This window comes from Hoplias malabaricus, chromosome 14 (assembly GCF_029633855.1).
Source record: "Hoplias malabaricus isolate fHopMal1 chromosome 14, fHopMal1.hap1, whole genome shotgun sequence".
Classification (NCBI taxonomy): domain Eukaryota; kingdom Metazoa; phylum Chordata; class Actinopteri; order Characiformes; family Erythrinidae; genus Hoplias; species Hoplias malabaricus.
The window spans coordinates 28530863-28544825 of record NC_089813.1 but is presented as its reverse complement, the minus strand read 5'-3'; the positions used below and the strand labels follow the sequence as shown (position 1 = coordinate 28544825).

Below are 13963 nucleotides of genomic sequence, written 5' to 3'. Positions count from 1 at the left end.
GGGGTCTAAATCTAAGCTTTGGGCCGTGGAGCAGTGGAAATCTACAGTGAGCTGAAGTGGGGATTTCTAATCCAGAAATAATCACCACCTTAGGGAAAGCCAATCTCTGCCTTTAACCCATCCAATAAACACACGCGCCGCTGGTGAGCAGTTGAGGAATAGGTGTCTTGTTTAAGGGCACTTCAGCAGTGTATGGTTAGGGAGATGAAAACAAAGTTTTTAGATTTCCCTGTCCTCTGTTTTTCAAGCCCAACTTTTACTCTAAATGCTCAGTAATGTTTATTTAAAGTAGAGATTGTTACATATGAACAATAAGTTGTAAAGCACTTTTGTGTAACGTATAATTGTCATTCTAATTTCAAACATGCCCCCTTTTGTCATTTTATGGTAAATATTACATATTTTTAAAAATGGGCATTTTTATTTTATTCAACAAACATTATTAACCTAAAATGATGTATTTAATACGTTTGTAAACAGTAACATTGAAATAAGCATCTTTAAATCATCTAAACCCGTATTTCTCAAACTTTTACGCCAAGTACCATCCATTACCAAACCAAAAAGCACAACCTGGTTCTCCCTCTGTTCTGGGAGCATTGCTTGAATTATTGCATGTTTTTGTTGTTTTTTATTTACTTGAAATTTGAATGCTTAACACAAAATTATCTAAAATAATTACTAAAAATTATAGAGAGAATACAAATAACTAGGCCTGAATTTAATGTTTTAAACCCAATTACATATTTATGACAACATATAAAAATGTATAGGCAATAAGTGTTTTGAAAGAAATAAAAAATGAGAAAAGATCAATTTAATATCAGTTATGTGCTTTAATAGCCTACAGGTGAAAACTGCGGTACTTGGGGCAGGTGCTCACAGCGGCTCTCTGCACTTGTAGCAGCAGGTGAAGGAGGGGTGGTGCCCTGTTAAACCTTGTTATAGGGCTGTAATGATGCAAAGAACAGCCAGTGTTTTCTTCTATATTGTCTTCATGTGTACAGATTTCTTGCTTAGTTTCTCTCTATTTTTGCCTCTGGATTGAGTCCGTCTGGGTTTCGGAGTATTTCATGGGCTTTGTTTTGGCTTGTTTTTCTCGTGCTTTGCCCTTTTTATAATAAAATCCAAATTGCTCGCATCTGTCTCTAGCCTTTGCTTACGTCCAGGATTTCTCAAAATACTGGGGGATCGCGTTCACTCCCTGGAAAAAAACAGAGGAACGCTGTAGCACATTGTATTTTTCAAGTTAATTTCATTGGGGCATAACTATAAAAACTGTGAAACATTATGTAATTCACACATAAAAACGTTAGATTTTCAGTTACGAATAAATTCCTTAATTAAGTAGTACATTTTTCGAGGTCATTTGGCATACCACCTCTTGCTGCTTCACGTACCACTAGTGGTATGAGTTCCACAGTTTGAGAACCACTAATTTAAACCAAAACTCACATGCTTTTGGGTACAATATTATCTCCAAGAACAGAACAAATAGATGCACATGCTTTTGCAGGGCTTTTTCCTTGAAGGAATTTAAAACACATCCAGTAGTGAATACATTGTTCTCTCTGCTTCAAACTGCTCAAATTTTAGGTTATCTTCTGTGTGTATAAAATGACAATTGTCATTTAAATACTATTCAACAGTTACCATAAAATGACAAAAGAGCGAGAGAATGTTTGAATTACAATTATATGCTATACACAAAAATGCTTTGAATTGTATGTGTACCCCTAATGACCCTGTCATGGAATTCAGTTTGAAAGCTAAAGCTGAGGCGCCTCTTGATCATGGACTCTTCACTTTTTTTCATCATCAGGAGCTTTGTGATGCAAATCAGCTCAGGGCTGTTCTGAAATGACAGGAGAGCACGCTGCTGATGGAAGCTCTGTGACGTGTGCAGGCTGGAACTGGGAGTTTGTTTCGTTTGTTTGGTTAATGTGAGAACAAGCTGCCATGGCTTGACATGAACAATGTTCCAGTTGAAAAGCCTAAGCAAACAGAGCACAACTTTCAGAAACTCCTATCATTAGTGCAAGAGAAAGACCATTGCCAAATACACAGTGGGCTCAGTCAGGTCCTGTAGGGGCACATGTCTTAAAGGGGTCTTATTATTTCCTTCTTCCACCATTTAAAACAGTTCTTAATGAAATGTTGGTGATATTCCATGGTCAAAATATCACAAGGATAAAACAACACACTAGCGTTCTCCCTCTGTCTCAATAATAGCCCTTTTTTTTTTTTTTTTTTTTTTTTTTTGAATGATCTGTTTCAGCACCTGTTCCTTTAAACGAGAATGAGCCACAGCTCACATTCAGAGTAAGAGTGTTTGGAGAGATGTTTTCAAGGAGGTGGGACACTTATCATCACTTGAGCTAAGAAACAATCCAAAAAATCCAGATCCAAATGATACATTTATTTAAAATCTGGATGAGAGAATCTATGTCAGTTCCCTTTAGCATTCCATAAAGTGATGGGTTGAATAACATCTTGTTTTACCGTTTACAACACAGTTTAGCTCACATTGCAGCGGTCTTTAAATCTGGAACAGGTACCAGGCCAGGATGTTTTAAATGGCTGGCTGGTGTGACACTATAGTTGTAATAAACCCTATTATAGGAGAATAGTGAGATAGTGAACAACTTTGCATTTTTTTTTTAACAAACAATGCAGTGGATTATGGGTAATTGCCATCTGCTAGTGTACATGGGTTGTACACTACTTTTTTGTGGTGCATTGTGGGATTGTGTGAGTGCACTGAGAAAGACACTGCTACAAAATGTCAGATCCCCAAAATAGTGCACTATATAGTGAATAAGAATTGAACACAGGCTGTCTATTGTAAGATCCTGGCCCGGAACTTGGATCCAAGATCTGGATTTGAAAACCCCAGCTCTAAAGTGTTATGCCCCTTTTACACAGTCACGGTAATCCAGAAGTGTTCCAGGGTTTACCTGGAGGAGCTGTATGTATGAATGCAACCACCCTCAACATTCGTCATGGACATTACCTGGACTTTACCCTGACAGTGCTCAAGTAAAGAAATGTTCTGGAGATTCTCCTGCACACACTGCACAGGCGCTGCTCCTTGCCTAAAGCATGTGTTTCATCTCCCAATGTGAGATCGGACCTAACGGAGAAAGTCTCCCTCTGTGCACTGCATGTGTGAAAGACAACTCCGGGACATTTCTGGACCCAATACTCCAGACTTTCTCTAGAAATGCTCCAGAGTTCAAGTGTTACAAAGGCAATACAATATTAATTTTGACCCATAAATGTCCCTGGAAAGAAGATTCCTCACTCCTCAAAAATGCTCCACAGCCCAATACTGGGCGACTTTTGACTTTTCAAGCTGATTCTTAGCATTGTTGAATTCATTTATTATATGTATCTAGGACATGTAGTGTATTCCCTCTTATATTTACCAACACAAACATACTGCAGGAGAATGTGGCAGCTCCTGTCATTAGTGGAAGATAAAGACCTTCGCCAAACGGACAGTGGGCTCAATTAAGTCCAGCAGGGTGGTATATCTCGAGGCTTGTCAAGGTCCGGCACATCCCAATGACACAGTTAATTAAAAGCTGGAGGAGAGGGTCACTACTCCGGTTCATTTCAGCTGGAAAAAGCATTTATTCTTCATTAACTGACAGGACAAAATGTGCATCAAGCCTTCACTGACACCCCCATTTCCCCCTCATTTGGGCTCTGTGTTCACAGCTGTTATTCACTGTTAATTATTCTGTAATTATTTACTGATTCACTCAGTGACAATGTTCACAAGCGGCAGAACTGACAAATGCCATAAAATGAGCTTGAATGGCTTTGAAATAATTGTTTGGAATATATCCATATATTTATATATTTACTCTGAGTGTTTAGCCAAGACTTTTTTGTAATTGCGATATTGAGAAGCACCTCTTGAAAATGGCTAGTAACTCACTCACTCAGTCACAAATATACTCAATTACTCACTTGCATAAATACTCACTTACTCCCTGACCTACACTCTCATACATACCCACTCATTCATAGTTAGCACCACAAGGGGCACAGCTGCTTACGTACACACTCACATTTAGGGATTGCTCCACAGGGGGATGCTATTTTGCTTCACCTCAACAACACTTTGTGTCATTTTTGTTATGTTTGTTGTAAAAGCTAATAGAAGTTTAAGTGAGAGGTCTAAAAGTATATACATTTACTCAAGTAAAGTTACTTATTTAATAAAATATTAATGAATAGATAGAATTGAAAACAGTTTAAAGAAAAAGGAATCTGCTTTAAACACCTTGTATTTAATCACTAATTCATTTTTGGTTTAATTTCATTCTGTTTTGTTGGTGGGTGGCTCTATGATATTTTGGACCAAAAATGAAAAAAGGAACACCAAAAAAAAAAAACCCAAAAAACAGTTCCTCTGCTAATAGATGCTGACTTGAACTCTTCTGCAGTTTTTAAATTACTCAGCAGATTTGAGCTGCTACTTCTACTCAGACTGGTTCTTGAGAATGTACTTTCCCTTTTACTGGAGTCATTATTTTGTCTAATTACATTAAAGGCATTTGGCAGGGTGTCTTATCCAGTGCCTAATGATGCTGATCATGTTACAGAGGCTAATGCGCTTTTCCTTGTCTTGCCCAATAAATCTTATTGGTGTTGTGTGGTGTTGTGTGTGGTGTTCCTGCCCGACCTCGGATTGGAACCCTGATGTGTGGTGTTCAGAGCATGGTTACGTACCATGCACTAAGTAACAGTACTTTTTATGTGCACACCTGTGACAGCTTCACAGCATCAGAAACCACATGATATATTTTGCATTTGTGATTACTTTCTATTTTGACAGATTTTGGTGTTTGTACCCTGCTAATCAGCGGAGTATTAAACTCTATTACTTGTTAGCAACATTAGTCTAATAACCCCAGTATAGAACTAAAGAAACAAGCGTTGGAAACTCAAAAAATTGGCTGATGTTAGAGGAAGATTTAGGGTAAGCGAAAAATTATGTACATTCAGTATTGTTCAATCTGGGTGCAGAGAATATTGTTATTGAAAAAAACAAACATTGCTGTTTTCATTATTTTTACAGTTTTAAAATACTTTATAATGATAAAGAAGAACCACTTTCAGATCCATTTAAAAATATATATATTTTTGCTAGTAAATTTGAATGGGTAAAGAGCCTTAAGCTCAAGTGATGAATTTTGATTCTAAGCACTCACACATCAAACAAGATTCTTTATGGAACCAAGAGTAGCTTTTCTACAGCATCACTCAAAGTACCCATTTATTAGCACCTTTATATTTGTTATCTTTGTTATTTGAATGTCCAATTTTAAGCCAGTTTCACATGAAAGTTAAAGGAATTTTAAGACTCCCAAAGTCTTACCCAAAGACTCTTATCAGGATGGCAAGGTGTGATTACCCAAGCTGGGAATCAAACCCCAAAAGAATGCAGCTCTGTTCCACACTATTACTATCCACCAGCAACCGTAGTATCCGCAGTAAACACTGAAAGACATGAAGTCATATCCAGCAATACACTTCACTGTAATGTTGCCTGAATGGCGTTTCACTCACCTCGCCACACGGTTGACGACGGGAGCGAAGTTGGTAGGTCCATAAAGCTGGACAGTCTTAAGGCTCTGGTGATACGCTTCTAGAATGCCCTCCATTCCGTTGCAGTATGGGTTATCTACATTACCATTCTAAAAGAAAAACATCACATCATACAACAGCATGAGCATTCAGCAATGAATTCTGAATGTGGATTTCTAAATGCTGAATAATAATTGGTATGGGATCAAACGTCTCTGTATTTCCTGCAAACTATATATATATATTAGCATTAGGACATGGACAATAGAAGTAAAGTAAAGGTAGTAAAGGTATTTTTAAATATATGTCAGTAACAAACCTTATGCTCAACTGAATATATAGGTGAAGACTTTATGGTCTTTGTACAACTGTACGATGAAATTTGACATGCTTCAAATAACATTACATTTATGAACATATGGGAAAGTTTGGTGAAGCTATACTGTCAACACTCTGCAGTCTATAGCTGGTGAAATAAACCATTTTAAAAAGAGCTGAAGCTCTCCATCAGTTGTATAATATGTAAATGAGCTGACACATTGTGGACCTCATTAGTGGAATTATGCTGATGCTCCACAATATTAACAGATGAAGAGAAGGAGAGGAATGGTGTGGAACGAGGGAGTGAAGGGAGAGAGGGAGGCAGGGAGAAAGAGAGGACTAATTGAGAGTGTTCAGGTTCTGATGAGTTGAGGTTTTAGTTCACACATATCATGAATACTGAAATGAGCATAATGAGCCGGCTAATGGAGCTTCAGAGACTCTTATTTACACATTAAAGATAAAACACTGTCACTGAATAATGCACTGTCCATCTAAAGTTTGGATCCCTCTGGCCTTTCTAAAATTTACATTTTCTCATTGTTACTGTTAATTTAAGTAAAAATACACCTGCAGTTTAAGTGAACATAAAAAATTCAAAAGCCTTTTGTGTTGCATTGCACTATATCACAATGTGCAGTGGTCGCAAAGTTGAGGTGTTAATAATATATTAATGTGATTAATTATTAACACCACAGTTTTTTTTTATATCAGTTCCTAGGTTTAACCCTTCGAACCATCCATTCCAGGCGGGAGCCCTGCTGCTTATGTGATGTATGTTGCCTAAAATGTAAATATACTACTAAAAGTCCATAGCTAATAAAGACTTCATCATAATAAATTGTTACTGTACGTTTACTAATGAAGGCACAGTGGCACAGCAGGTAGTGTCGCAGTCACACAGCTCCAGGGACTTGGAGGTCTGTGAGGAGTTTGGTGTGTTCTCCCTGTGTCCACATGTTGGTAAGTGGATTGGCAGCTCAAAAGTGTCCATAGGTGTGAATGTGTAAGAGTGTGTGTCACCCTATGAAAGACTGGTGCCCCCTCTGGGGTGTGTTCCTGCCTTGCAGGTAGACTCTCAAACCCAAAGAAGAACTCTGAAGGTTTTTTGTTGGCTATAGTATTACACAAACACAAAACACTGCTTTTTTAATGTTCTGTGGTTAGATTTTCAGGATAAGTTTAGGGAATATCCGGCAACCCAGAGAGAAAAAGCAGCTTGAAATCTTTCCCTATAACTGCTTTCTCCCCGTGTCCGTGTGGGTTTCCTCCGGGTGCTACGGTTTCCTCCCACAGTCCAAAAACACACGTTGCAGGTGGTTTGGCGACTCGAAAGTGTCCGTAGGTGTGAGTGTGTGAGTGAATGTGTGAGTGTGTGTGTTGCCCTGTGAAGGACTGGCGTCCCCTCCAGGGTGTATTCCCGCCTTGCGCCCGATGATTCCAGGTAGGCTCTGGACCCCCCGCGACCCTAAATTGGATAAGCGGTTACAGATAATGGATGGATGGATGGATGCTTTCTCACTATGGGTTGCCAGATATTCCCATCTCATTTGTACACAATTTACAAGTCCCAGGAATGTTTTTTTTACTAAAATATGTACGTTTTCACAATGATATCCATCTGACTGTGCCACTGCAGCCCTCATGTTCAAATACACTTTTTAAATTGTATTTAGGAAACTTTCTACTAGGGAAAATCATAAAATTGCATTTAGCAGAATCACTTTTTATTCCAATAACATGCTAAACTCTGTGTCTGAGGTGCAGTCACTTACCATGAAGAATATTAACAAGAAACAATGCTGTTTTTTTGTAGTTAAGCTCCAAATAGACTATGCTGAAGACTCTGATTGTAGTATTTTTAACTCTTCTAGAAGCAAGTATGAAGCACTGATGCCTTTAAAAACATGCTGCACACTATGAAAGACTTTCATTTGGGTGTGTCCAATCTTTTGACTGGATCCGTATGTGCAGAAGACTCTGTACTCAAGAGCTGTTGAACAAGTCAATATTAGCAACATCTCTAAAGCCTGCGTTCTCACTGTCTCCCGGCTCTGAGCAGTTTAAATATTTTGGGATTCCCCGAAAACTGCACGCATAACAAGATCAAATAGAGGCTATGGCTGTGTGTAAAACCAGTTTAGAGACTGAGCAGCAGTTACCAGGGGGAACTCATGGGACACTCTGCCATCAGGGGGCAGTTTGGCTCCGAACCCCAGAGCAGGGAACATCTTATCACTGTCATAGTCCTGAATAATCTCCCCCACAGCCTTCAGAGCCATGGCATAGGCGTTCATCTGGTACGGGTTCATATAGTGCAGAGATGTGGACTGAGATGGGTTCCCTACAGTTCACAAACAGAGCAAAATATACAGAGTCAGACTTTATTTTACATGTCTCTAATAAACATAGAGTAATGTTAACATTGTGTTCTAGCTATGGTGTTACGAATATGTAACTAATGGTAATCTTGTGTAATTACACACACAATATCAACTTTAGATTTACTTCATGAAATTACAAGAGTGTATCTCTTGCTCAAGAGAGGCTTAACAACCAAACACTTTTGAACAGTAGAGTATAATCATTCAGTCTTCTTTTTTCACTCTGCTTTAGGAGCAGTTTAAGAAAATATACTACCACAGCTAGAAATCAACCACATTTACATTGTGTTATTTCACTTTCATTGGCTCTAAACAACGTTAGCATTTGCCACTAAAAGTCAAGTATGGTTGACTCTTGAAGTTCTGTTCTATGCTCTCAGGCAGTATTCATGATCTAGTACTTGCAGTTTTCATTTTTTCAGAGGTTGGAACAAAACCATGTATCTGTATTTTCGTGATAGCAATAAATAGAATCGTCCGCAGTTGCTTGGAATAAACTATTTTCAAATGAATTTCCAAATAACAGTTATTAAACTGTTATGATAATGATATTATGTCTAACAACTGCAGTATACTATTTTTTAACCAAATTAACATCACAAGGATCTAAGGAAGGTGCAGAAAGCCAAATGTCAGAAGATATCATAACAATTAAAGATGCAGTGTTATGTGAAAATGTAGGAGAGGTGGGAATTATTGCATATTCATACATCTGTGAGCACTGAACCAAGGTGAAGGAGTTGCATTGTTAAGGCACTTGAGGATTCTTTCTGAGAAATAACTACTAATATCAAAAACAGACATGAGACTAGGAGTTCAATCACTGGCCTGTGGGGGACTACATTTAAATCTAATTTCCTATACTTTCTTTAACAGCGCAGTGAATAAATCATTTTAAAATGTCTCATTTTGGCATAAATGGACGAAAGAACAAAGATATTAATATACACCATATATTTCTTCTTTAAAATGAGTGTATGACTTTTGAAACTTTGAAATGATTGGTAAAACTATAGGAGGTAAATAAGAAAATTTACAAAAATAGCAAGAAAACAGTGGAAGAACTCCTCACCGTTAGAAGCTGTGAAATCAATGGCCACTGTGAAATGGATCTGAGTTCTGGAAGAGAGAAAGAGAGAGATGGAGGGCAGAGACAAGGATAGAGAGAGAAGAAATGAGAAGAAATAAGAGAAAAGTCACAGATTTCAAATAAGAGAAGGGTCACAGAAAGGCGAGGAACACTGATGAGAGAAATTTCACAGAGTTCATCCACTGCAATTCATCTCAAAGCATAAACTCTTCATTTTTCCTGCCTTCGCCTCAGCTCCAAGACCATCTGTCTGAACAGCAGTGTAATCAGCGGAACCCTGCAGGGGAGTGTTTTGTGACTCTCCTCTCACCTGCCACACACTTCCCTTCTCCCCAACACAGTCCCATCACACAGCTGTGGAGAGAAGCTGCTCTGTTGTTGTGATCTGTCAGTTTTATCAGCTTCATCAGTTTTATTTATACACTCCCTTTCCCCATGTTTTGAAATGTGACACAACCACAGACATAAAACACATCCAACCGACTAGACAGATGATACTATACCATTAACAGCAACACATTAAACTCCTAGAAGTCCAAGTTACTGCCTTGACAACTACTGCACTCTCACTGAGAAGAGAAGAAAAATCCTATAGAAACTGGGAACCCTACACCATCATTTGATACCATTCTAATGTTCATATGTACAACATAATTTTTTTTAGTAAAGAATGAATTTGATGAAAGGTTTGTGTGTGTACAATTATGGTTTGTTGCAAAAAAGCCATTATTAAATTGATAAATTACAATATAAATAAATTATTCATGTAATTGTTATTAACAACAACGTAATTACATGATAATAATTATTATAAATTTATAACTGCAAATAAACAATTAGGCAAATCTCTCTCTCTCACACACACACACACACACACACACACGGCACAGTGCCACAAGAGGTTTGTGGGTTCGAGCCCCACTCCTGGTGACTGTCTGTGAGGAGATGTGTTCTCCCTGTTTCGGCGTGGGTTTCCACTGGGTGCTACAGATTCCTCCCACTATCCGAAATCACGTTGGTAGATGGATTGGTGACTCACCAGTTGTGAGATTGTGTGTGACTGTGTGAGTGTGTGTAGCCCTCCAGGGTGTGTTCCTGTCTTGCGATCATTTACTTCGGGAAGGGGTCCAAAACACAACCCACATTATAACTTTTTATAATGTGAAATAATTTTCTGCAATTACGCATTGTCACCAGAGAGGTCACCAAATCCCTGAATATCGAACAATGCAGCTTTAACAGCATAACTGTTACCTGTCTTCTCTCCAGGCTTGTAATACCTGCTTCACAAAAAAGAGTGGATGCATTGTATTTAGCTTTGGCTCTGCAGAGGCTTTACTCTGCTGTACATTGTAGGATTCTCTCACTGGCACTGCGGGCTATTCCCAGCACTGCAATGTCGGGATCCACTGATTAAGTATGGCTTCAGTTCCCCCAGAGAACTCTCTGCTCTCACAAATACTGCATTTAGCTGCTCGGAATAATCTACCAAACCACATTCAGGACTTGGGAACAAGCCTGGAACCAAACCGTTCTGCCAGAAGGGAAAAACACATTGCATTTTCTGAGAGCCCTTTCTTTTCCCAGAGCTAAGCGAGGCATTTGGTATAAAGTGTTGCACAGTAGTGAGCAGACAGCACTGTTTTTGAGATAGTTGCAATGTGTTTTGAGCTCTAATCCCTGCTGGCCCAAACTGACAGGTTCGACACTATGTCTCTGGACAGCTGTCAGTGGTGGGCACTGGCAGGAAGCTCTGACATCCTCATAAATGTGTAATGGCTGGTTACTGAGTCTGTGGGCAGGTGAATGGAATAAACCCTGATCCACATGGCTCTCTGCTGGACATGCAGCTGCAATCAGTCTGTGAACTGCAGCTCCTGGTGTCTAAGACCACAGCTCTGCTGGGGGGGATACAAAGAGCAGCATTTTGCAGGTGTTTCTACAAATTGCCCTTTGCAGACTTGGCTCTGTTTTGAGATCAGCTCTGCAGCTTTGCTCTTACATAAACGCCAGGAGAAAAGTTTCGTTTGAGGAAATGTGTATTTATTTCCTCTGTGTTTTCAGGTTTGCTCTGGTCTTTGAGTATCCCATGTTTGGTGTTGTGGCCTTTTTAAATACCGTTCATTCAGAAGCAGTTGCCAGCATTTAATTACACACTAAGCAATGTACATTTAGACAATGAACTACACATTATTATGTATAAGATGGATGATGTAGTCTGAAAATGTGTAATGATGTGTTACTGTTCTAAACCCTGAACCCCCAGTTTACTCTGAGTGTCAGCAAAATCCCTGTAATCACTGTGCATTATGTAATTATGAGCATTGTCATAGCAACATTTCATCACAATATGAAACAGTGTAGTGTGTTAATGTTTTGTTTACTAGCCTGCCGTGTTTACTGTATAGTATTGGTCTGTAGTACACAGTCGGGACACATCCTATATTTAATACTTAAAGGGGCTCACTTATTTGTCTACTTTTATTGCATCTGTTCTATGAACCTTTTTTGCTCTCACATAAAAACGCTTCTGACACTTTTGTAGGTGATTGGTGAGGGGGCAGTACAATTCTAGTGACTTCCTGATGAACATCAGAAAGGAAGCTCTGAACCAATTTTTGAATGCTATTTTGTCTGGCTTAGGCAGCAAACAAGAACAGACTGTGTTGTCTTAGTTCACAGTGTGTGGGTTGATATGCACTTCAGGTACACAAATATATGTAAACAAGTACTGGGTCTTCCAAGTATAGTTTTGCACTTGAAATATATAAACACTATTTCCAGAAATGCTGAGACATTCAAAGCCAGAATCGTTGTTGTGACAGAGGCAAAATAAAAGTGAAAAATGTGAATATTATAGAATATTCAAGATATTTCTGAATCTTAAAACACTCCATAATAAGCAGGTGAACAGGTGGCGGTATCTTGACTGGCTTCAAAAGGAGCTTCCACAAAGGTTCATTCTCTACAAAAAAAAGATGGTTTGTGGCTCATTGTGGTGGGCCACGTTATGTGTGAGAAATTTGTGTTGAGTCCATGGGTTTCTTGAATATGTAAAAAGTTTCCATTAATGTGGAGGTAACAGGGTTTTAGAGAGACATATGATGCCGTCAAGGCAACAATCTTTCCTGGGAAGTCCATGGTTATTTCAGCAAAACAGTGCCAGGCATCATGCTGCGTGTGCAACCACATATGGCTTTGCAGACAGAGTGTGTGTGCTTGACTGACCTGCCTGCAGTCCAGATCTGTCTCTTTTGAATGCTCATTCCCAAATTGACTGAATAGTGTAATTAAAAGGAAAAGTGATATAACAGAGTGGTAAACATGCCTAAGTCCAAGCTTTTTTTGAGTGTATTGATATTTAAATTTAATAAATATAATCAAGCTTGTCACTGGAAACACAGAGAAATTTTTTTTTGTCCTATCAACGTAACAAATTAAATTTTATTTGGAGTTTTAGATTGTCCCGACTAGAGATGTCAATCAATTAATAAACGATTAATCAAGTTAAAATGCTAGTACTTCCTTCTTGTTTTGGGAGGGAGATAAAATAAACAAATGTGTAAAAAGATAGAGGAAACTTTTAGTTTTAGAATGTAGTGTAATTGTAAATATTTTATTATTTTTTAATAATATAATTTTTAAAAATTAGAGTGTCTTAATTTACTGAGCAAATTTAATACTGAACAAAAGCTTTAATGGAGAAACAGTTTCTGCTGCTGCACAGCTCAAACCTCCATATTCCTTAGATTCCTAAGAGATAAATGAGTGGATTAAATGAGGTGTGAGACAAAGCATGCTAAACCACTTGTAAAACAGCTGTTTGTGAATATGTGTGTGTGTGTGTGTGTGTGAGAGAGAGAGAGTGAGAGAGATAGAGAGAGAGAGAGAGAGAGAGAGGAACAAGAAGGGCGGAGGGGATAACCCTTATCATTCAATAAAACCACTAATTCACTATTCACTAATTTACTTCACTAGGCTCTGTAAAACAAGTGAATTATGGGAAGAAATTTGGTAAAATGATTAATTTGTGTAAAATCGCTGGGTAAAGTGATTAATTTAACATTAAAGTTTCCAGACTAATCACACGTTAACTGTGGTTTGTTTAGGCAATGGCATTTATTTTTCGTTTTTTCATAACACATGTCACAGGCAGTCATGTTTGGTTTTCAGATCTAAGCCAGATTTTAATTATCACTTGGTAGAAAGACATGGACAAGGGAGGGGGGGGGGGGCTGTTAAACAGCTTTCACTTCGATCTGTGTCACAACGTCCCCTTATGCCGAAAAAGCTTAGATATTAACTTCAACACAAATAAGCATGGTCTTACCTTTATTTATATATAAATCCATACACCTCTTCTTCTGGAAAATAATGCATGCTACTTTGTTGTAGAAGGGATATGTCATTAGTTCTCAGGGTCTCGCGCACCCTCATTATTGAGCAAAGCAATAGCAGCCTCATGGTATTTTTTTAATTGCAGTTTCATTTATGGCAACAAATCTAAATATCATTTACACATATGTGAAATAAATTACCTAAACTGTGGAAGGCAATAATGGGCAAA

At 38.4% G+C, this 13963-nt stretch overlaps 1 protein-coding gene across 3 annotated transcripts in view; it reads right to left on the bottom strand.

Moving 5' to 3' along the window:
• Positions 1–13963, bottom strand: part of cpne5a (copine Va) — a 158893-nt gene that overhangs the window by 18989 nt on the left and 125941 nt on the right. For all 3 annotated transcript variants that reach the window (XM_066644150.1, XM_066644151.1, XM_066644152.1), the window contains 3 exons: positions 9379–9425; positions 8085–8266; positions 5584–5711 (listed from right to left, as the gene is read on the bottom strand). In XM_066644150.1, coding sequence (XP_066500247.1) covers positions 5584–5711; positions 8085–8266; positions 9379–9425 — 357 coding nt within the window. The remainder of the gene's footprint in view (positions 1–5583; positions 5712–8084; positions 8267–9378; positions 9426–13963) is intronic.